This window comes from Podarcis pityusensis (assembly GCF_964106645.2).
Source record: "Podarcis pityusensis genome assembly, chromosome: 10".
Taxonomy (NCBI): Eukaryota; Metazoa; Chordata; class Lepidosauria; order Squamata; family Lacertidae; genus Podarcis; species Podarcis pityusensis.
The window spans coordinates 1,675,200-1,699,207 of NC_138035.1; the positions used below are offsets into that span (position 1 = coordinate 1,675,200).

The following is a 24,008-nucleotide window of genomic DNA, read 5'->3' on the forward strand; positions in this document are numbered from 1 at the left end:
CAATATGGCTCACCTGACCCAACAGCCTAGCCCACCTCCCTCACACAAATAAGCCACACCGCAATCAACAAAGCAAAAGCAACCAAGCTTGGGAACCCCATACCTGCCGCATTATCGATAAAAATAAATAAATACACAAATAAATACACAAACAAAGGGGGGACCTGTGATATGCTGACGCAAACCACCAACATTAATGATGGGCAATAGAACAAAAGAACAGTACCATCTATGGCCGCTGATGATGACAAGGTTCACTTATTCAAGATCATGAGATTCTCGTCATCAGAGGAAGAGTTCCCAGGACTCAGGAAGGGCAGGGATGGCACAGCAGAGCCCTTGGCTGAGGCAGAGAGTGGTGGTCAGTTGTGGAGGAGCTTCTTCTCAGAGCCAAGGTCATCACAGAGGTGGCAACCCCAAGCCACTTGTGTTTCCTTCTCTGCAGACAGAGGGTCCCCAGGCACTTGTAGAAAGTGAAAGCTTGGAAGTGAAATAAAAAAGTTAAGGTCTTACATATATATAACGTTACATATATATACATATATATATAAGGTCTTACATATATATAACATATATATGTATGTAACAAATATATATATGTATATGCATATATATAACATGTATATGTATATATATACATATATATATAACGTTCATAACTGAATATATAAACCGCATGTCTGAAACCCCACAGAAAAAGTCCTGAAACCATTTTGTCCCTCCCAAATTCACCTCAAATATTTCTCTGCAAGGTCGCAGGAAAATGGAAAAGCCTCCCCATTGTCTTTTCCTTCACAAATCCTGTCTTAAGGGTATGTCTGTGTATGAATAGGGTGAGCCTGTGACCTGGCCCAGGAACTAAGTATTTGTCATTACAAAAGACTGGCCAGGCTCCCCAGGGTATCAATCAAGTGACTGTTAACAGGTCACCTACCAGACAGAAGATAAACAATGCACTCAGATTTCTGTTGTAGACTGCCTCTTCTGTGATTCAGGACCTACAAATGAAAGTCTTTCTTCAGGCAACGCAGAGTTAAATTGTGGAACTCGCTCCCCCAAGGAAGCAGGAATGGTTACCCACTTGGATGGCTTTAGAAGAGGATTGGACCAATTCATGGAGGAGGAGAGGGCTATGGAGGGCTCCTAGCTCTGCTCTATCCTTCACAGTTGGAGTCAGCCATGCTTCTGAATCTCAGATGCTGAGTATCGCAAGTGGGGAGGCTGCTGTTGTGCTCAGGTCCTGCTTAGAGAGATGAAAGCCCTGCGGGAAGGCAGGTCGATGGGGAAATGTTTCACGGCAAAGGCCTTAAAAGAGGGGGGGGGGACCCAACAGAAATTTTGAGGAAAGCTGGGGGGGAGCCCTATGGACTATTCTTATTTTGGAAGGAGTCAAGTGCTTTTGAAGAGTTTCCTTAAACTGTAAGACCATATAAAACACTAGAGAATGATGGATTCACCTCAGCCCACATAGACCTGCCCAAATATTAAGATCAGGGGGTGGGGCAGGGAGTGGTTGGTCCAAGGAGCAGGGGCACCTGGGAGGACTTCCTCTGTGGTCTCCCCACCACAAACACACACAGTTCTGCAGCTTCCTCTCCTTGGAGGTGCCTGTGCCCCCATCTCTGGGAGCTGGTGCGTCATTTCAGATCAGATCCTCTCTCCTGCATCTGATCAGCAGCACAACTGCACCATAGGACTTCCTCTGCTGTTTTAATAAATGCTTTGATGATACTTTAATTTTTCATTGGGTGGGCTTTGCCCTGGGACCTTGTGGGGAAGGGCGGGTGGCAGATTCAAATATATAAAATACACAATGCAGAGATCCAAGATGCAGGAAGAGGAGCAGGCAGAGTCTTCGTTGCTTCTGAATTGCTGCTTTCCGCCTTCTGGCGCCCTTTGGACACTGGAAGCAACGGTGATGCTGCTGTCCATTAGACCTGCTCCCTCCCGTGTGGCCAGCCTTGCCACTTCTCCACTCAAACAACTGTGACCCTCAGACCCGAACCCTGCTATGGGCTGGATGGGATGGGAACCCTCAGGCTTCCTTCTCTTGGTGGCAGCAGAAGAGGAACAAAGGGGAGACCCTCTATCTTCCCTTTGAGGTGGTCTCAGTGCTGCCACCAAGGGAAGGAAGCCTGTGTGGGACACTAAATGGAGAAAGACTTTATTCCCCCCATGCAGGTGGCAGTGAAGACTTTTGCCTCCTACGGCAAAATGTGTAGAACTGGCGCTGGCCGGGTGTCCTGCCTCCAAGGAGAAGGTGGTGGTGCAGGATCTGTCTCAGTGGCCTCCAGCCACTCAGGAACAACCCCTAGAACAGGCATAGGCAACCTCAGTCCTCCAGATGTTTTGGGACTACAACTCCCATGATCCCTAGCTAACAGGACCAGCTGTCAGGGAGGATGGGAATTGTAGTCTCCAAACATCTGGAGGGCCGAGGTTGCCTATGCCTGCCCTAGAACAACAGCTGAGAAGAAGGGAGCAGCCTTGGGAGGGACTGGCAGTGCTCTCCCCCCCAACAGAAAGTGAGCTGGGCATCAGACGCAGAGGCAGAACAGCCCCCAGGAGCAACGATGCCACAAGAGGAGGAGGAGGAGGAGTTTGGATTTGATATCCCGCTTTATCACTACCAGAAGGAGTCTCAAAGCGGCTAACATTCTCCTTTCCCTTCCTCCCCCCCCCCCAAACACTCTGTGAGGTGAGTGGGGCTGAGAGACTTCAGAGAAGTGTGACTGGCCCAAGGTCACCCAGCAGCTGCATGTGGAGGAGCGGAGACGCGAACCCAGTTCACCAGATTACGAGTCCACCACTTTTAACCACTACACCATGCTGGCTCTGCAAGAGGCTGGCTGAGATCCTCCCAGGCAAGAGTGCTCCAGGGCAGAAGAGGAGGACTGCCTGCAGAAATTTCCCAGAGGCTGAAACTGGCCCAGGGTGGGGTTTGGAGAGCCCCCCCTTTGGCTTTGGGGCCTCCATGCCTCTGAGAGCTGCAGGAGCAATGTCTTCTGCCTGACCCCTTGCTCACCTGGGGCTGCTTCCTGACGAGCTGCTTGCCTGAAACTGTGTACACACCACGCATCTAAAAACACATTATCCCCCCCCCCCGCACACAAAGAATCCTAGGAACTGCAGTTTACCCTCACACAGCTATAATCCCCAGCACCCTTAACGAACTACAATTCCCAGGGTTCTTCTGGGGAAGTCACGTGCCTTAAATGCATGCAGCCGGAGCCCCTGAGAGAACCGCAGCCGGCCTGGGATTGCGCCCTGGGCGTTGCAGCCGCGTGGTCCACAAGTTGCTTGGGCAACTTGGGACCCAGTTCGGACTGGAGCCCGGGAAGCGCGTCTTGATCTGCCTTGCAGGAGGGGAGGTCAGTACAGTGCGAGGCAGAGGAATCCATAGATCTGTTGTAGGTGCCACATCACCGCAAATAAAATCTGGTCTGCCTAGGAATTAAGTTTTGGACCAAACCCACAAGAGGGAGCTGGGTAGCCTGGAGAGTAAAAAGTTGGCTTGCGCAAAACGTTTGTAGCTTTAAACGTCACCTGTATGACAAACTCTCTAATTCTGTATTCTAGCTAAGGGATAAGCTGTGCGTTTTGCATTGTGAAAGAAAGCAGTGAAATGCGCTTGAGTTTGGTGAGAAAGGAACGCGCGCGGCCACCAAGGCGAGCTGGAGCCGCGGGTGCCCGAGGGTTTGGCTGGGGTGGTTGGGCAGCCGGTCTCTCTCTCCTGGCCCGTCTCCGTACCCCCATTTCCACGCCTTCCAGTCGAGATTCCGCGGCTGGGGATGGGCCGCATCTCAGCGGCAAAGCATCAGCTCTGCAGACAGGGGACCCCGAGTTTCAATGCCCAAAGGTAGCTCCAGTTTAAGCTAGGAGAGACCCGCTGCCAGTCAGTGCACGCAGTACGGAGCTACATGGCCCCAATGGTCTGACTCGGTGCAAGACAGCTTCCTGTGTCCCTAGCCTCTCGCCTTGGCTCCTCTCCGCCGCCCTTGGTGAAGTTCTGCGCGGAGCGCGCCAGGCACAGCGTCGCCTCTTCGGGCGCCACTTCCCGGGACTCCCGTCGGGCCAGGGCTAGACCCCTCCGCATGGCGTCCAGCAGCTCCTTCCATCCAGGCTCTGAGAAGGGGGTCACGCTTACACCTTTTTCCCGAGCCCCCCACCCCCGCGCCACTCCAGAAGGCTTTCCCAAGTCGGGGCTGTGGAAGAAGCGCCTGTTCCGGCTGAGGCGCCTCCTGCCGCCGTGCGCCCCGGAGAGTCCTGGCAGGCCCCCGCCTTGCAGAACCGCGGAGCAGGAGCCGACTCGGCCCAGTTGCTGGCTTGGCTCTCCGAGTTGGAGGGGGCGGGTAGGGGGGAGCTTTCTAGGCCTTGTCCCCGGGCCCTTTCGATGTCGAGGACGACGCCAGCTTGCAGGGCTCTCGCCGACCACCTTCGGTGCCATTACGCACGCCGCCCTGCTCCTTGGCGCGTCCGCTCCGGCTCCCTTTTGGTGACAGGGGCAAGGGGGGATCCGGGCTACAGCGTGGTCGCCCCCAGGCTCCCCACGAGCCTCCCCTCCCCCCTGCGGGGTGCAGGGCCCACAGGGAACCCGGCCAGCCCTGTGCCTCCCTCCCTTCCGACGGGGCTGGCGAAGCGGGAGGGCGCCGTGGTTAATGTGTAATGGGGACCAGATGGTCGCCTCCGAGGCAGCCTGCTCGGTGGAGAGCCCGGGAGGGAGGGAGGGGAGGCGGCGGCATGGAGAGGGGGGGCTAATGAGGGTCAATTGCTAGGTGCCCAGGCCGGGGGAGAACTGCCTGCCCCCACTATTTGCTCATCAAATATTGTCCTGGGCAGCTTGGCAGGGCTCAGCTCCGCCAGGCAAGTCCCGGGCCATCTGGGCCAGCTCGGGAGGCGTCGGTGGGGGCAGGGCGCCCCTTCCCCTCCCCTGGCGAGGCCGAGCTGGCCTCTTTTTGCATCCTGCAGCCGGGGAAAGAGACCGGCTGGCGAAGGAGTTCGGCCTGGCCCCGCTGGCTAAAGAGCAGCCAGAGTGTCGGCCGTCGAGGGGCAAATCCGCAGCGGCGCGTCCGGGTCTGGGGTTCGTGGGGAAGTCGCGCCGCCTCAAAGGAAGGAGCAGCTCCCGGCGAGCGTCGGAGCCACAGCTCAGGTAAAAGCGAAGGGGATGCTGCCGGCTGTGGCTGGAAGCTGGCGGGTGGCCCCGGGCCCCGGGGAGGCAAGCGGGAGAAGGGGCGCCTCCCGCGGGGGGTGGCGCTGCCCCGACTCCTGCGGTCGCTCCCGCCCCGTCCGAAGCAGCTTCTGGCGCCGGAGAGGAGAAGCGAAGGAAGCCGCCGCGGGCGGACCTGGGGCCGCTGTCCGCGCCGCGATGGTGCTGAAACGCTGCGGCCGCCGGCCGCCACTGCCCCAGCCCCGACGGGACGCGGCCAGGAGGCTGCAGCGGGTGGAGGTGGGTGGGAGCGAAGAATCAGCTGCCTCCCCGCCGGCATCTCGCTTTTGGGGTTCAACAAGAGCTCCCCCCCCCAAGCACTCCAGATAGGAAGGCCCTCTCCACTTTCGCTGTCCCAAGGGAAGTGCTTCTCTGAGCAGAAGTTGTAGAATTGGAATTGTGGGATTGGAAGGTACCCCCAAAGGACATCTAGTCCTGCCCTTTGCAATACAGGAGTCATAGCTATAGCGTCCCTAACGGATGGCCATCCCGCCCTTGTTGAAAAACTTCCAACGCAAGCGAGTCCACCGCCTTCCGAGGGAGTCAGTTCCACTGTGGAATGGCTCCCATCACCAGGAAGTTGTTCCTAATGTTTAGTCAGAATCGCCTTCCTTTGCCATGTGAATCCATCAGTTCTGGGTCCTGCCCTCCAGAGCAGCAGAAAACCAGCTTGCTCCACCTTCCGTGGGAAAGCGCTTCCCATGTCTGAAAGTGGCTATTATGTCACCTCTCAGATCACATCGAAGCCTCCCTCTTGGAAGAAAGAGAGCAGTGAGAAATAGGTCCCCAAGGAGATGCTGCCCCCCCCAATGCAGAATCCTTTCTTAGCAACTGCTTCCCCACCCCAACCCCAACCCCACAGTTTCAGGGCATTCCAAAGGCTCCTCCCGGAATAAGATCCATGAAGGAGGCAGCTTCAAAGAAGCAGGGAAGGAGACACACACACACACACACACACCCCCCTACCTGGGAAAGTGAGTCTGTGTCCTCAGGAACCCTCCTCTTGGCAAAGGAACAAAAACCACCAATTGCTTCTCAAGCAAGAACGGAAGTAAAGGAAAGCCATCCCTGCCCAAGCTGGGTGCCACTTTGAGAGACTTCTGGGGGAAATGGAATAAAATGACAGTAACTAAATAAATGCTTTTCTCTTGTAGAATCCCTGAAGCTATCCTGCCGGGGTTGTCCTGCAATGCAACATCAAGGTAAAGGGAGCCTCCCTGACCAGCTGGGGATCTCTGTTTAGGCACCTGGTGTGCCATAGAGAAGCCTTGGCATTTCTGCCCAGTGATCTGAGAGCCTGACCTGTCAGGTTGTGAATTGAAATATCTAAATCGAGCCTTCTCTCCACTTCCCGCAGAGTGTTTCTTGATCTAGCAAGTCATAATAACACCTTCGTCCAAACTGATTCAGAGTTGACCTGCAAAGGGTGGGGGAGTTAAGGATCCTAACCCTAACCCAGCACTGGCTGGCTCCAGCTCCCCACCCCTGACTCAGGTGACAGAACAGAGGGAATCCCCGTCAGATTTGCAGGTGACATAACCTTAACATCTTCAAACGAAGAGGAGGGAGAAAAGTTTTTCTCCCTCCCTCATAGCGCTAAAACCCCTGGGCATCCAATGAAGTTGAATGTTTGAAGGTTCGGGAGAGAGGAAAGGAAGTCCTTCTTCATTCAGCACAGAGTTAACCCATGGAACTCCCTTCCACAGTGATGGCCACCAACTTGGATGGCTTTAAAAAAGGATCAGACAAATTCCAGGGGTTGTCAATGGCCAAGATGCCTGTGCTTTGCCTTCCACAGCTGGAGGCTGCAGTGCTTCTCAATCCCAGTTGCTGGAAACCAGAGGAGGGGAGAGTTGCTCTTGCGCTCGGATCCTGCCTGCTGGTTTCACAGAGGCGTCTGTTGAGAACAGGAGGCGGGACTAAATGGCCCAATGCCCTGATCCTGCTGGCTCTCCACATGTTCTTAAAATTAAATGTGCTAACATTATTTTCAAATGCTTTCCTACATTCCCGTTCTCCCATATAACAACACCATGACTAAGACCACATGCAGCTGAGCACCCGACTCCACACGGCCCCAGAAGACCCCCCCTTCCTTGCCTGCTCTCTGGGGGACAGCCAGGGGTGTAAGCCATCTCTCTGGGCTGTTTGCAGGGACCAGTGGTGTGAACCAGCTGGGGGGGCCCTTCGTGAACGGCTGCCCCCTGCCCAACTTCAAGAGGAAGAGAATTGTTGAGCTGGCTTCGTGTGGGCTGCGTGCTTCAGACATCTCCCGACACTTGAAGGTAAAAATTAGATGGAGGGTGGGAAGCCAGTGGGAGCGGGGCCTTTAGCTCTCCCGGCAGAAGGGCAGCAAAGGCCAAGTCATAGCCTTCATCCAGATTATTATTATTTTTTTGTAAATAATTTTTATTAAAGTTTTAAACAACAACAAAAAAGAAAAGAAAAACATACACAATACATATCTCAAAAAAAAAAAAGATAACAGAAACACACAGAAAAAAACACAATTCATCAATAAAAAACAAAAAACATAACAATTAAAAACAATATCTCTTTTCCATTTCCGTTTTTTTAGTTTACTTATTTTCTGGACTTCCTCATACCTCCTTCTTTTGTATTCCAATCCAAATTGTTTATCCAGCAGTTTCTTTTCAACTTTTTTAAACCCAATCTTTCACTTTAATATAATATTGTAATATATCACTTCAACTTCTTTAAACCTAATCTTTAATCTTAATATAATATAACATTAAAATTTTTCCTCTTAATTGTCAAATTTCCATTTCTTTAAACATCATTAATCCTAATCTTAAACTTAGTCTATCATTAACTTTAACCTGTACAGCTGGAAACTGCTTATTTTCAGTCCAACATCACTCTAACATTCTTTAATTTTGCAATGTTTCTGAAGATAGTCTTTGAATTTCTTCCAATCTTCCTCCATCGACTCTTCTCCCTGGTCACGGATTCTGCCAGTCATTTCCGCCAGTTCCATATAGTCCATAAGTTTCATCTGCCATTCCTCCAGCGTGGGAAGTTCTTGTGTCTTCCAATACTTTGCGATGAGTATTCTTGCTGCTGTTGTTGCATACATAAAGAAAGTTCTATCTTTTTTTAACACCATTTGCCGACTATGCCCAGGAGAAAGGCCTCTGGTTTCTTAGGGAAGGTATACTTAAATACCTTTTTTAATTCATTATATATCATTTCCCAGAAAGCCTTAATCTTTGGGCACGTCCACCAAAGGTGAAAAAATGTACCTTCGGTTTCTTTACACTTCCAACATTTGTTATCGGGCAAGTGATAAATTTTTGCAAGCTTGACTGGGGTTATGTACCACCTGTATATCATTTTCATAATATTCTCTCTTAAGGCATTACATGCCGTAAATTTCATACCTGTGGTCCATAACTGTTCCCAGTCAGCAAACATAATGTTATGTCCAACGTCCTGTGCCCATTTAATCATAGCCGATTTTACCGTTTCATCCTGGGTATTCCATTTCAGCAGCAAGTTATACATTCTTGACAAATTCTTAGTTTTGGGTTCTAACAGTTCTGTTTCTAATTTAGATCTTTCCACCTGGAAGCCAATTTTCCTGTCCAATTTAAATGCCTCCATTATCTGATAATAATGAAGCCAGTCTCGCACTTTGTTTTTTAATTTTTCAAAGCTCTGCAATTTCAGTCTATCTCCGTCTTGTTCTAAAATTTCCCAATATTTCGGCCATTTGACCTCCATATTGACCTTTCTCAAGGCTTTCGCTTCCATTGGTGACAGCCACCTTGGGGTTTTGTTTTCTAGCAAATCCTTATATCTTATCCAAACATTAAACAGCGCTTTCCTGACAATGTGGTTTTTAAATGCTTTATGTGCTTTGACCTTATCGTACCATAGATATGTGTCAGGGAACTGCCATCGGAAGGAAGGGAAGTGAAAGGGCTCACACAGGTTGGGAGAGACTCAGCAGCTGAAGAGGGAACCAGTAGGGGGAGAGGAGCTGAGCTGAGGGAAAATGAGCTGGAGGGATGGCTCAGAGACACTTCCAGCGAAAACAGTGGGGAGGTTTCAGGACCTCCTGTAGGGACACCCACTCCTCGCCGGAAACTGTCACGCAGAGAGTCCAGAAGACGTGTTTCCGTTAAGGAGCTTTTATGTTGGAAGCGATTCCAAAAGCAACCACTGTCGGAATCTGCCAGCGACTGACGGAGCCATGTTTAAGGGGCTCCGTTACAGACAGAGGTTTGCAAACTTGACCAAACTCTGAGGGACTAGGATTTTACACACAAGCAGCTCATCGTCCCATCACAGCATTCCGACAGTCTTCGTGAGCAGCTTGTGCAGGAGAAGGCATCATGAGCAACCCAGCCGGAACCGGAGAAGCAGGAGCTGGAGCGGGTCCAAGCCTGGAAGAAAGGTACCGGGTGTTGGAGGTCCAGCTAGCGCTGCAGACGGCGAGGCTTGAGGAGAGGAGGGCTCAGGATGCAGACAAAAAGGGGAAAGACACCCAGCTCGTCAGAAAGGTACCAGGATTGGTGCAGAAGTTTGGGGGGGAGCCCAAAGACTATCATGGCTTTCGGACAGAGATGCAATATGCCCTCAATCTGCAGTTTGATGAATTCCCTGACGAGGAATCACGAGTGGCTTTCGTGATTGGGCATCTTGAAAAGGGGGCGAGAGACTGGGTTAGACCCCTGATGGCAGCGAATAGTGACGTCCTAAAGGACACGATGAAGTTCTTTCGCGCCATGGATCTGATGTTTTCCAGCGATATTGAACAGGGAGTGGTCCGCAGACAGTTAATGGCTTGCAAACAGGGGAGCCGATCTGTCCGTGAGTACTGGACTGAGTTCACCATGTTGATCCATAAATTGGGGTGGGATCTATCGGCGGAACCCATTCAAATGCTCTTTGAAGAAGGGCTTTCTTCGGCTGTGAAAGACGAACTTTCCCGGGCGCCCAGGGCGGAGTCTATGGACCAGCTGACCAAATCGGCGCTGACCATAGGAGCGCGCCAGGAGGCGAGAGCATTGGAGAGGCGGGAAGGGAAGGGGGAACGTTGGAAGGAGTTCCGCATTCCAGACATTCCAGAGCCAACTTTCCCGCCGGCAGAGCCGATGGAAATCGGAACAGCGCGCGCGCGCGCAGTTTCAAAGCCCAGTGAGGGGGGAAAGAAGGAGGGAAAAGGCGCCCGGAAATGCTATCTCTGCCAACAGCCAGGTCACTTTGCCAGAGTCTGCCCCCAGAGGAAGGAATGGCAAGGGATGGTAGGAGCTGTGGAGGGAAGAGAGGAAGAAATACCGAAGCAAGTAAAAGCCAACGCCTGGCTGCCACCGTCGGGGCACAGCAGCCAGGCCAAAGAGCAGTGAAAGTGCCCACGCCAGAACCTCCTAAACCCGCCCTAGTGATAGAAGTGGCGCTAGAGCTGCCAAACGGACACCCTCTAAAGATAAAGGCGCTGTTGGACTCAGGCAGCTCCTGCAATTTCATGAGCAAAGAGTTTGCAGCTGAACACCAGATACAGACGATCCCTTTAAGCAACCCCCTGCAGGTGACCACGATCGATGGCAGGGAGCTGTTGGGAGGAGAAGTCAGCTTGCAGACCGTCCCAATGATAATGAAGGTGGCAAGGCACACCGAACTGATAGCGTTTAATGTGGCCACCTTGGGAGGAGCTCCCATTATATTGGGGATGAGCTGGCTAGCGTTACATGATCCGCTGGTGGGCTGGCATCAGAGAGTGGTTTCTTTTGGTTCAGCACATTGCTTAGAACACTGCAAAGAGGGAAAGGGTTTGGCAGGGGCCCAAGCCACCCTAGCAGGGACTGAAGTAACGGAGAACGTGAAGGTACCACGACAATACGCAGATCTCCGCGACGTCTTCAGCGAAAGGGAAGCTGACCAACTACCCCCGCGTAGACCCTTTGACTGTCAAATCAATTTACTCCCTGGGGCACAGCTCCCTGTAGGCAAGCTGTACGCCATGTCAGACAGAGAGATGCAGGAGCTAAGAGAGTTCATTGACAAGAACCTGAAGAGAGGGTTCATCAGAGAGTCCAGGGCGGTGGGGGGCAGCCCAGTGTTTTTTGTGGATAAAAAAAACACGAACAAGCCGAGGCTTGTGTGTGACTTCAGGGCCTTAAATGCAGTGTCAGAACCAGTGGCTTTCCCTATGCCCAGGATTGACGACATTTTGACAAGGGTCAGGAAGGGAAAGATTTTTACTAAACTGGACCTAAGGGGGGCGTACAACCTGATACGAATAAGGAAGGGGGATGAATGGAAAACCACCATGTTCACCCCTTTGGGGGCATTTGAATATTTAGTTATGCCCTTCGGCCTACAAGGAGGCTCCGCGTGCTTTCAATCGTTTATGAACCACGTCCTGGGGCCTTTGCTTTACAAGAATTGTGTGGCCTTCTTAGACGACGTGTTGGTGTATTCTGAGAATGAGGAGCAGCATGTGAGAGACGTCAGAGAAGTGTTGAGCAGGCTGCAAGCCAACCAGCTGTGGGTGAAACTGGAGAAGTGTCAGTTTCATACCAAGGAGGTGGAATTCCTGGGGTATCGCCTGTCAGACAAGGGATTGGCCATGGATCCCGGCAAGGTCCAGGCGGTGCTGGAATGGAAAACACCCAAAACAAGGAAGGATGTGCAGAGGTTCCTAGGATTTGGGAACTTCTATCGTAAGTTCATCCGAAACTTTGCCCACCTGACGGCGCCCATTACGGACTGTCTCAGCAGTAAGAAGAAGTTCGTTTGGACTGAGGAGGCGGAGCGAGCATTTGAGGAACTAAAAAGGGCCTTCGCCTCGGAACAACAACTCCTGCATGTGGATTTACAAAAACCGATGAGAGTGGAAACTGACGCATCAGACAGAGCGATTGGGGCGGTGCTTCTGCAGCCAGGGAAGGAGGAGTCAGAGTGGAGACCGTGTGCCTTTTTTTCGCGAAAGCTGAACAAATCCGAGAGGAACTACACGGTGTATGACCGAGAACTACTAGCCATTCATGAGGCGTTCCGGAGATGGAGGCACCTGCTAATTGGCGCACAACATAAGGTGCAAGTGTGCACTGACCACAAGAACCTAGAGTATTGGAGGACGGCACGAGTGCTCAACCAACGGCAAGTGAGATGGGCCCAGGAGTTCTCCAAATTTAACTTTGAGATTTGTTACGTGCCAGGCCCAGAGAACATTAGGGCGGACGCTCTCTCACGCAAACCTGAATATTTGGAGGGGGAGGGAGCACCCGAAGAGAGACATGTCATTCCAGAGGACCGCTGGGTGTGTGGGGCGGCATTGGTGGGACAAAGAGAACTGGTAGAGGAAACAGAGAATGATGAATACGCCCAGAATAAGCTCAGAGGTCTTAGGGGTGAGGGAGAGGAACCAGGGGGTTTCGAGGAAAGAAATGGAGCTTTGTATTACAAAGGGGCACTGTATATCCCTGAAGGAGACTTAAGGGGGAGGGTACTCAAGCAGTTGCACGACAGCCCCACGGCGGGGCATTTTGGACAACACAAAACCATGTGGTTGGTCACCAGGGAATTTTGGTGGCCTAAGGTGAGGGAAGATGTACGGGAGTATGTAAGAGGGTGTGAGCAATGCCAGCGAGCCAAAGGGGAGAGGCGGGCACCGGCGGGGCTATTAGAACCCTTACCAACCCCAGAACGACCTTGGGAGGCAGTGTCGATAGATTTTATGACTGATCTGCCGAAGTCCAAGGGGAAAACAGCCATCATGGTGGTGGTAGACCTACTAACAAAGATGTGCCACTTTGTAGCCTGCTCGCATGCAGTCACGGCGGAAGAGACAGCGAAGTTATTTGTAGAACACATTTTTAGGTTGCACGGGGTGCCATTGAGGGTGGTCTCAGACCGAGGAAAACAATTTACTTCCAGGTTCTGGAGGAAGCTCATGAGCTTACTGCAGGTGGAGGTCAACTTTTCGACTGCCCGGCACCCTGAAACCAACGGGCAGGCGGAAAGAGCAAACGGTGTCCTCCAGCAATACCTGAGGTGTTATGTCAATGACAGAGAGAATGACTGGGTAGAAAAGTTGGCGCTGGCGGAATTTGCCTACAACAATGCCGAGAATGTGTCCACAGGGATGAGCCCCTTCTTGGCTAATTATGGGTGTCATCCCAGGGGTTTCCCAGGGGGAGAAGGGGAGAGATGGAGCGTCCCGGCAGCCGAGCATTTTGTAGAAGAAATGGAAGCAATCCATCGTCAGCTCCAACTCAACTTAGAAAGGGCGAAGGAAGAATACAAGAGGCAGGCAGACAAGAACCGAAGGGAAGGTGAAACCATAAGGGTGGGAGATAGGGTGTGGCTGTCAACCCAAGGGTTGCCGTTCAAAGGAGGTTGTAAGAAATTAAGACCCAGGAGATTGGGTCCCTTTGAGGTCATTCAACAGGTCAACCCAGTGGCTTTCAGGCTCCGGTTACCCAACCACATGAAACTGCACCCAGTATTTCACAGGTCGTTACTGTCACCGTATGAGGGGGGACGAGAAGGGATGGCCACTCGGGGACCGGTCATAGAAGAAAGGGAATGCAGCAGCCATGTGGCAGAAATCCTCGACGCCAGGTGGAAGGGGGATCAGGTGGAGTATTTGGTAGCGTGGGAAGGAGAACCGGAGTCAGAAAACACTTGGGTAATGGCAGAAGATATCAATGACGAGGTATTGATAGAAACGTTCCATCAAAGGTTCCCAAGGAAACCTCAGCCTGTGGAGAGGTTCCGGAGGGAATACTTTGGGACCACCGATGAGGAGGAGGAGTTGGAAGGATTCTCGGACTCGGAAGGGGAAGGGGAGATGGACTCTGAGGAGGAGGAGTACTTCGAGACCAGGAACCGCAACAGGTGGAGAGAAGTGTTCGGGACATCGGAAGATGAAGGAAGTTCATTCCGGGGTTTTGCCTCCTCACCGCCCGTAGAGGAGGGGGCGAGAGGGGATGAAGGGGGCCCTGGAGGGGAGGTGGATGTCAGGGAACTGCCATCGGAAGGAAGGGAAGTGAAAGGGCTCACACAGGTTGGGAGAGACTCAGCAGCTGAAGAGGGAACCAGTAGGGGGAGAGGAGCTGAGCTGAGGGAAAATGAGCTGGAGGGATGGCTCAGAGACACTTCCAGCGAAAACAGTGGGGAGGTTTCAGGACCTCCTGTAGGGACACCCACTCCTCGCCGGAAACTGTCACGCAGAGAGTCCAGAAGACGTGTTTCCGTTAAGGAGCTTTTATGTTGGAAGCGATTCCAAAAGCAACCACTGTCGGAATCTGCCAGCGACTGACGGAGCCATGTTTAAGGGGCTCCGTTACAGACAGAGGTTTGCAAACTTGACCAAACTCTGAGGGACTAGGATTTTACACACAAGCAGCTCATCGTCCCATCACAATATGCATGCCATCCAAATACATTATTAAAACCTTCCAAGTCCAAAGTGTCAGTGTTTTCAAGAAGTAGCCATTCTTTCAACCAGCAAAAAGCTGCTGATTCATAGTAAAGTTTAAGGTCTGGCAGGGCAAATCCACCTCTTTCCTTTGCATCTGTTAGTATTTTAAATTTTATTCTGGGCTTCTTGCCCTGCCAGACAAATTTAGAAATATCTTTCTGCCACCTCTTGAAACAATCCACTTTGTCCACAATCTGCAAAGTTTGGAACAAAAACAACATTCTAGGCAATACATTCATTTTTATCGCAGCAATACGGCCTAGCAGTGAAAGCTTCAGATCTGACCAAATTTCTAAATCTTTTTTCACTTCGGACCAACATTTTTCATAGTTATCTTTAAATAAGTTCCCATTTTTTGCTGTCATGTTAATCCCCAGGTATTTAACTTTCTTAACCACTGTTAAACCTGTCTCATTCTGAAACCTCTCTCTTTCAAACGGTGTTAAGTTTTTCTCTAAAACCTTGGTTTTTGACTTGTTCAATTTAAATCCTGCCACTTGACCAAATTCCTGAATCAGTTCTAAAACTCTTTTAGTACTAGATTCTGGCTCCTGTAACGTCAATACTAAGTCATCTGCAAACGCTCTCAGTTTGTACTGTTTAGTTCCGACCTGTATACCTTTAACCAACTGGTCCCTTCTAATCATATTCAGCAAAACCTCCAGGACCGAAATAAAAAGAAGTGGGGAAATAGGGCAACCTTGTCGTGTCCCTTTTTAAATTTTTAGTTCTTCCGTCACAACATTATTTACAATTAGTTTAGCTTTTTGTTCTGAATAAATTGCACCTATACCATTCTCAAAACCTTGGCCTACTCCCATACCCTGGAGATTCTTCTTCATAAAATTCCAAGAAATATTGTTGAAGGCTTTCTCCGCATCTACAAATATCAAAACTGCTTTGGTGTTTATATTCACTTCTAATTTTTCCAAAATATCAATTATATTCCTCAAATTGTCAGACAAATGTCTTCCTGGGAGAAAGCCCGCTTGGTCTTTATGGATCTCTTCCATCATCACTTTCTTAAATCTCTTAGCCAAAATATCTGCAAAAATTTTATAATCCACATTCAATAACGATATAGGGCGGTAGTTCTTAAGCTGTGTCTTTTCAGTCTCTGTCTTCGGTACAAGTGTAATATATGCTTCTTTCCACGACTCTGGTGCTCTTTTCCCCTCCATTATTTCATTGCAGACCTCTTTCAAAGGTTGAATTAACCATTCTTTTAAAGATCTGTAGTATCTAGAGGTCAAGCCGTCTGGTCCTGGAGATTTACCCAGTTGCATATTTTGAATGGCACCTTCTATTTCTTGTTCAGTTATTCTATGATTCAAAATTAATTTGTTCTCTTGAGATATTTTTTGTAATCCATTTGTTTTCAAAAATTGGTCTAAGTCTGTTTCTTTTATCGGCCCTTGAGTGTATAATCGTTTAAAGTACCTCTGGAAACAACTTCTGATCTCTGCAGGGTTCTGTATGTTTCTTCCTTCCACTTCTAGGTTCGTAATTGTATTTAATTTTTGTCTCTTTTTCATTTGCTATGCTAACAATTTACCACATTTATTGGCCGACTCAAAAGTCTTTTGTCTCATTTGTTTAATTTTCCATTCTATTTCCTGATTCATCATTTTCATATATTGTACTTGGTATAGCTTTAACTCTTGCAGAATCTCTTGAGATTTGGGATTTACTCTCAGTCTTTTTTCACATTCCTTTATTTTGTCCATTATCTTATCCTTCTTCTCATTTTGAGTTCTTTTCTTTATTGCATTCTGTTGTATTAAGAACCCTCTCATAACTGCTTTACTAGCGTCCCAGATTACACTTTTCTCCACGTTGGTACTAAGGTTTATCTCAAAGTAATCTCTCAGAGTTTTTTGGGCCTTCTTAAGAAATTCTTCATCTCTAAATAAGGTGTCATTCATTTTCCATCTGAAAATGGAATGGAAAATGAATGACACCTTATTTAGAGAGGTTTCTCTTTATACTCTGGTTTCTCTTCAGATCGTATAAATCTTTCGCCTTCATCCAGATTATTTGATATTTTCTTTGTTACACACCACCCCCAATATCTGAGCAGTGAGAGGCTCCAGGGTTTCCAAGCACTTGCAAGCAGGTTCTGTTTCCTTGGAACGAAGGTTTGCGGTGGTGTCTTTAGGATATCTGGTTTTATTTACACAGATATACACCCTGAACATAGGATGGAAGGGCCCACGGCATTAACACACCCAGCAGATCTTGCTTCTCCATTATTCAGCTTTCGATCCAGCGCAGAGCAAACACGTCTCTGTGTCTCCAGCCTCCAGCCTGCTCCCAACTCAGCTCTCTCTTGCACTGCTCTGGCTCTTGTTCCTCTACCTCAGCGGTTCTCAACCTGTGGGTCCCCAGATGTTGTTGGACTACAACTCCCATCATCCCTGAGCTGGAGTTGTAGTCCAACAGCATCTGGGGATCCACAGGTTGAGAACCGCTGCTCTACCTATTAACTAGGTGAGGCCCATCCCAGCAAGGCAGCCCAGAAAGATGCCACGGTTGATGGTATCGAAAGCTGCCAAGACATCCTGCGGAACCATCAGGGACATACAGCCATCTGTGCCCCCAACTAAGTGAGGGGTGGAGGAAAGGCCCGCCCATTGACCTGTAGGGCTCCCTCACTTAATTGTAGCTCTTGCTGAACTCATTGTTTTGGGATGCTGATGAGGCACTTAAGAGGCCAGGTGAGGTCATTGTCTTGCAAAGAAACTTGTCAGACCACTTCAGCAACCTCCTTAGCTAGATTCTAACCCATGCTAACTTCTGCCAACCTAGCAGTTCGAAAGCACATCAAAGTGCAAGGAGATAAATAGGTACCACTCTGGCGGGAAGGTAAACGGTGTTTCCGTGCGCTGCTCTGGTTCACCAGAAGCGGCTTAGTCATGCTGGTCACATGACCCGGAAGCTGTATGCCGGCTCCCTCGGCCAATAAAGGAAGATGAGCGCCACAACCCCAGAGTTGGCCACGACTGGACCTAATGGTCAGGGGTCCCTTTACCTTTACCTTAACCCATGCTAATCAGACCCCAAGGGACTGGGGCATCGAAACCAACAACAAAGGGGACGGTTGATAAGTAGGAGGGGTGGGATTGAGGGGCTGGGGACAATCTGAAGCAGCTGGAGGGGGGGCAGCCAACCCCCATAAGCCCCCCAACTCTCTCTCTCTTCCTGCAACCCTTCATTGCTCCTCGCTCCCCTGTTTTTACACCGCAGGTTTCCAATGGTTGTGTCAGCAAGATCCTCACCCGCTACTACCAGACGGGGGCCGTCCAGCCAAAGGGCGTGGGAGGGAGCCGCCCTCGGACATCCACGCCAGAGGTTGTGGCCCGGATTGCCCAGCTGAAGTGGGAACAGCCGTCCCTCTTTGCCTGGGAGATTAGAGGGCAGCTGCAGGCGGAGGGAGCCTGCGCTGCCAACAGGATGCCCAGTGTGAGTTGCCATGAGCTGGCGGCGGGGCAGGTCTCGGGGGGGGGTTACCTGTGGGCACTGAGAAGCTGGGGCTGGGAGCCTGCCATGGATGTGCTGTTTCATTTATAAATCTCTTCCCAAGTGAATTTCAATGCAATCAAGGCATGCGTGCCTGTCTTTCTTTACACAGCAGGAAACATGTGCCAAGGTGAATCATGTGATGCACCCCCCCACACACAATAATTCCATGTGCCACTGGGTGGGACAATGTTAGAGGGCAGAGCGCTGATGGGATGGACTAGATGCCCTGGTTGGGTCCCTCCTCTGCATTCCCCACCTCCTAAGAAATGAATACCATTATCGGTGCAAGCAAAGGCCTGTGAAAGGGCAGCGCAAGAGTGGCCCCTCCCCAGGGGCAAAGGAGTCAGGGGACCCTAATATTCTCCCCACCTTCCAGGAGCGCAGGCAGCCTTCTGCTCCTTGCCAGGGACAGGCCTTAAGCCATGAAGCAAGAGAGCATCTCTTGAGCTCCGTCCGGCCTCTGAGCCCAGCAGTGCCCAGCACTGAGGGGCAGACCTCTTCTTGCGAGGAGCTGTGGGGCTGAAGGCAGGGGACCCCCCCAACCCACTCTTCCTGTCCAGAGGCAGCAGGAGCAGGGAGCCCCCTCTTGCACCAGAGGAGAAAGATGCAGCTGGGGACCCCCTCCACAGCCAGTGCCTCTGAGGACGGAGTCTGGGGCCATCAGCTCTGAACGGAGCCTTTGCCAACTGGAAATCTTGTTAGACTTCCCAACCCCCAAATGTTATGACTGCATCAAGTGCAATTTATTTATTTCTTGTTTTATTTCTTGCATTTCTATCCCAGCTTTCCCTCCAGGGAGCTCAAGGTGGCATACACGGTTCACCCCCCCCCCACCTCAATTAATCTCAGCAACAGCCCTGTGAGGTAGGTTAGGCTGAGAGGCAGGGACCGGTCCCTCAAGGCCACATCTACTGAGCTTCATGGCCGAGTGGAGGATTCGATCCCCAGTCTCTCCCAGGTCCTAGTCTGACATTCTAACCACCACACCACCTCTGGCTCTGCAGTGTGATCCTCCTGAATGTGTCAGGATTGGAGCCTGACTCTTGGGGCCCCTTCCAGCCACCGTCTCTTTCCTCCCTCCCTCTCCAGGTGTCCTCCATCAACCGAATCCTAAGAAGTCTGCCAGTGGGGATGCCCTTCGCAGAGCAGGCCGCCTTCCTCAAGCCTCTGCAGTCAGGTGAGAGATGTTGTGAAAAGGCTTCAGGACGTGGGTAGGAAAACTAAGGCCTGGGGGCCGGATGTGGCCCAATCGCCTTTTCAATCTGGCCCGTGGACGGTCTGGGAATCAGCGTGTTTTTACATGAGTAGAATGCGTCCTTTTATTTAAAATGCATCTCTTCCAACTCTACCACTCTACAATTGTAGGATTCTGTGACTTGCTCTGGGTCCTGCTTCCAGGAATCTCGCTACACAGACACCCACACTTGGTTTGCACTCCCTCTCTTCTGCAGGTCCCACCTTGCCTTGGGAGAGGAGTCCCCCAGGTTCAGAGGAGAGGACAGGGGCCCCGGCTCCCCCCGAGGGGCTGCAGGAGGTGGCGAGGCCCCCCGCAGCAGGCAAGCAAGGCAGGAACAGGAGCCGCACTGTCTTCTCCACGCAGCAGCTGGAGGTCTTGGAACAAGGTGAGTTCCTGGGGCTGTGCAGGATCAGGGCCCCCACAAGGGCAAGGACTCTGAAGGGTTAAGGTTTCCGCTTGGCACCTGGAGGGGCTTTGCAAGGCAGCCTGCCTCCTCTTGGGTGCTTCTGAGGGGAGGCAGAGAGTCTAGGACAGGCCCGCGGGCTAAATCCGGCCCTCCGGTAGCTTTAATCTGGCCCCAAAGGCGCTGCTGCTTACTCACCCGCTTGCACATGTGCTGAAGTGATGGACATGAGGCAGGAGCTGATAATGCAGGTGAGCTGCAAGCAAGCTGCCGGCCAGCCCTGTGGAGGCTCCTTTTATTGACACAATATGCAAACCCAGGCAGATACATTTGGGGCTGTGACCTTTACACATCTTCCAGTCCTGAGATCGTGGGGTGGTACAAAGTTATTTTGGCACCTGTTTCCACCGCATCATTTTCCCCTTGCACAGTGTATGACGAAGGAGACAAAAGGTCTCAGACCGCAGACTACTGAGACCGCAAAAGGTTAGACAGAGGCCATGATGTTCAGACAGCTGTGGCTTTGTCCGGACCCCACGATCTTCCCAACATGCGCCCAGCTCTTTGTTGGGCAACTCGCGCATGTGCCCTGCGTGCGGCTCTAGGACCCATCCACCCGCTATCTCGCGCATGGTGAGCAATTTTGTGCTGACTAATCCTAAAAAAAGGTCAACAACTTTGGTCGGCCCTCATGTATGTTCACTGCATCAAATCTGGCCCTCTTTGTAAAAAGTTTGGACACCCCTGGTCTAGGGTCATTATCACAGCAGTACAGTGGTACCTCAGGTTACATACGCTTCAGGTTATAGATGCTTCAGATTACAGACTCCGCTAGCCCAGAAATAGTACCTCGGGTTAGGAACTTTGCTTCAGGGTGAGAAAAGAAATCATGCTCCGGTGGTGCGGCGGCAGCAGGAGGCCCCATTAGCTAAAGTGGTGCTTCAGGTTAAGAACAGTTTCAGGTTAAGAACGGACCTCCAGAACAAATTAAGTTCTTAACCCAAGGTACCACTGTATCTCCATCTGAGGGGTCCTGTCAATCACAGTGTGGTGCTTTGGGATCTGGGCCAAGGGGGGCAGCTGAATGTAATTCCCAAACTCCCTTCCAGCATTCCAGAGAGGGCCGTATCCAGAGACGGCTGCGCGGGAGGAGCTGGCTTCTGCTACTGGGCTCCCAGCCGACACCATCAGAGTAAGTGAAGCTCCTCCTGCTGCCTGCTCCCTCACCTGGGACAAAGGCTTTGCTCCCCCAAACGCCACTGTGCAAAGCAACCTCAGAGCCACAGGATCCTCACCCAAACGCTGAAAACATAAGAACATGCTGTTATAGGGGGGGAAACACACAACTGCTCCTTTTCCCTTATGGGGTACCTAAGAACCCGTATAGAGTCCTTAAGTAGGTTCCCTATTGGTAGGAGAAAATAACAGAGGCCAACCAGAGAATATTGAGAAGCAAAGCAGCTAGTAAGCCTGATCTTTAGTAGACTGTTGCAACAGGGTTATCACATGCAGGAGGGAGGAGGGACCCAGAACATTGGTGTGCAAGCCCTTATATAGACTTTTGAAATTGCCTCCCCTGTAGCTCAAGACCACCCCCCAAAACATCATACATACATACATCACAGAAGGAGGCGCTCTCCAACACAAACACATCACAGGGGGCAGTCTACCCCAGAAATCCTGTTTGTCAGGATACCTGACAATGGTCACTGATTGCTTTACCTGGGCAGCCTGGCCATTCCTTTTGAGATGTTAAATATTTAGTTCCTGAATCCAGGTCACAGGTCACAAATATGCCCTTAAGATTTGAGCAAAGGGACAATGGGGAGGCTTCCCCATTTCCTTCCTCACTGCAGAGAATATTTGAGGTCCCTGGAAGAGTCAAAGTGGCTTCAGGGTGGCTCTTCTGTACTATTTCAGACACGTGGTTTATATACTTGTTTATGTGTTTGCCTTGTAAATTTATGAACATATGATTTTCAATATGTGAGACCTTGGCATTCCTATAACAATGCAAAGAGGCTGCAGGATCAGGCCAGTGTCCTCTCTGGCCCAGCATCCTGTTCTCTCAGGGCCAAACAGATGCCAATTATGGGAAACCTTGCAAGCAGGACCTGAGCACAAGAGCAACTCCCCCTGCCTCCTGTGGCAGTGAGTTCCATAGGTGAACCCTGTGCTGCACCTTCTGACATTCAGCTTCATGGGATTCCCGGGAGTTCTGGGGCAGGGTGTGGCCCCAACCCAGACCGCCTGTGACTTTGTCTTCATTCCCACTAGGTTTGGTTCTCAAATCGGAGAGCGAGGCAACAGCGAGAGGCCAAGGCTACGCTGGACACGGGGCACGCAGGTTCTGGCCTGACCCCCTCCCCAATTCCAGGTGTTCTTGTCCTGCCCTAAGGGGGGGGGGCTTCACAGAGAAGTCTGTGTACTGACTTCTCACAAGACTCTCCCCCCCCCCCATGAGTCCGTGGCTCCTGTGTCTTCCCTGCACCCTTCTCCTCTTAGGGCCTTTTGGGAGGGACAAGGAGCTGTGGGGCAGGACCCCTAGGGCAGCAGGCAGCTGCTCTCCCAGTTTCCCCTGGCAGCCGTGGGGAGAGCAAGCGGAACAAACCCTGCTTTGGAGCCACGAGGCAGGCGGCAGACAGCTCTCCCTCTCTCTCTCTCCTTCCTAGGACCCCCGTGGGAGTGCTGCCCCCCTCCTGCGGCACCAGCCCCCCAAGGCTTTGCTGCAGCCGACTCTGACGCACCAACAGCCGCTGCCCTCTGCCACCAGGTAGGTGGGCGCCCAGAAGTCCCAAGATCGGACTCTCCTTCCTTGGAGGTTTTCAAGCAGAGTTTGCGTGGCCTCTGCCAGGGGTTCTGTCAGGGAACCTGCTGAGGAGGGCTGCACTGAGGAGGAATGGTGGGAGCCTCCCCCTGCTCCGGATCCTGATCCTGAAACTTCCCAGGAGCAGGAGGACAGTATAGATTTGGAGCAGTGGTTTGAAGAGGGACATAATTCAGAAGGCAGAAGCTGGGAAATACCGGATGGGGAACAGCTAGGAGAAGAAGCACTGGGTGGGAGAGGGTTAACAGATCCACTGTCTCTGGAAAGCATTCCTCCGCTCAGTCCAAGGTTGAGAAGAGCTCAGAAAGTCTCAAAACAGAAAGCACAGAAAGCACAAGCTCAGATTACAAGATGTAGGAGTGACGTAGATTAATAGTGACAGAAGCGGGTGTAATCCTTAATTGGGAGCACCGCCATTTCTAGGAGATGAGCTCTTTGTTCTCTCGCTTTGGTTCTGACAGTTTCTAGCTGGTAAGAAGTCCCTTTCTTTCATCTTCTTATCTACTGCCGATTCCCCGAAGCCTGACAGATTGTTTAGTTGTGATTCCTGCATTGCAGGGGGTTGGACTAGAGGACCTTCAGAGGTACCTTCCAACTCTACAACTTTAAGATAGGGGACAGCAGGATGGGCCAGGGAGTGGTGCAGGGGGTTGGGCTGGATGACCCTTGGGGGTCCCTTCCATGATTCCTCTTGCCTCCACAGCCTTCTCCTCCCAGCCTTGCCCCTCGCTTCAAGGCCGGCGGCTGCAAAACCTTCCCGCCCCACCTGCATCCACCTGGCCCCCCACCCTGTGCCTGGACGGAGCCCTTCTGCGGTAAGAGAGGTCTCCAGCTGCTTTGGCTCCTACCCATTCCCCCCCCCCCATGGGATAGGAGGAGGGCATCACCAGCCAGGGGGTCAGTTGCCCTTCGAGCGCCCCTTCCTTTGGGGCATCAGAAGCAAGAGGGGCCCGCTCTTCACAAGGCCCCTTAACCCTCGCCTGACCCCTGGCTCTTTCTCTGCAGGGCTGGGGTCTGCAGGGGCTACTCCTGCCCCACCCTGGAGCCCAGACTTGCCTCCTTTTGTGGGGCTCCCCCCATCCTCAGCTGTCCGGGGCCCCGGAAGCCCCTTCTGCCCCACCAGCTCTGGGCCGCTGCCGGTGCCTCCTCCCCAAGGACCAGGGAGCCTGATTCTGGGGGGCTGCCCAGGCCCAGAGAGACCACCGGGAATATCTGCTCTAGAAGAGACGCCATGGGGCGTGCCCACACCTGCTGCTCTTTGGGCCTCCCTGAGGACTCCAGGGTCGGGATTCTCCGTGCTGTGTTGACTTCCTCCAAAAAGACCTTGTGTAGACTGGGCTGAGACATTCTGCTAGCACA

The 24,008-nt window shown here is 51.6% G+C and overlaps 1 protein-coding gene across 1 annotated transcript; it reads left to right on the plus strand.

Annotated features, from left to right (window-relative positions):
* Nucleotides 1–5,099: 5,099 nt before the first annotated feature.
* PAX4 (paired box 4) lies at nt 5,100–22,219 on the plus strand (the record flags this gene model as incomplete). Its single annotated transcript, XM_080971972.1, has 8 exons — nt 5,100–5,149; nt 6,361–6,408; nt 7,361–7,509; nt 17,907–18,122; nt 19,272–19,359; nt 19,634–19,804; nt 20,932–21,014; nt 22,100–22,219. Exons 2-8 carry the CDS (start codon nt 6,396–6,398, stop codon nt 22,217–22,219), a joined length of 840 nt encoding a protein of 279 aa, XP_080828098.1. The 5' UTR covers nt 5,100–5,149; nt 6,361–6,395.
* Between the last annotated feature and the right edge of the window lie 1,789 nt (nt 22,220–24,008).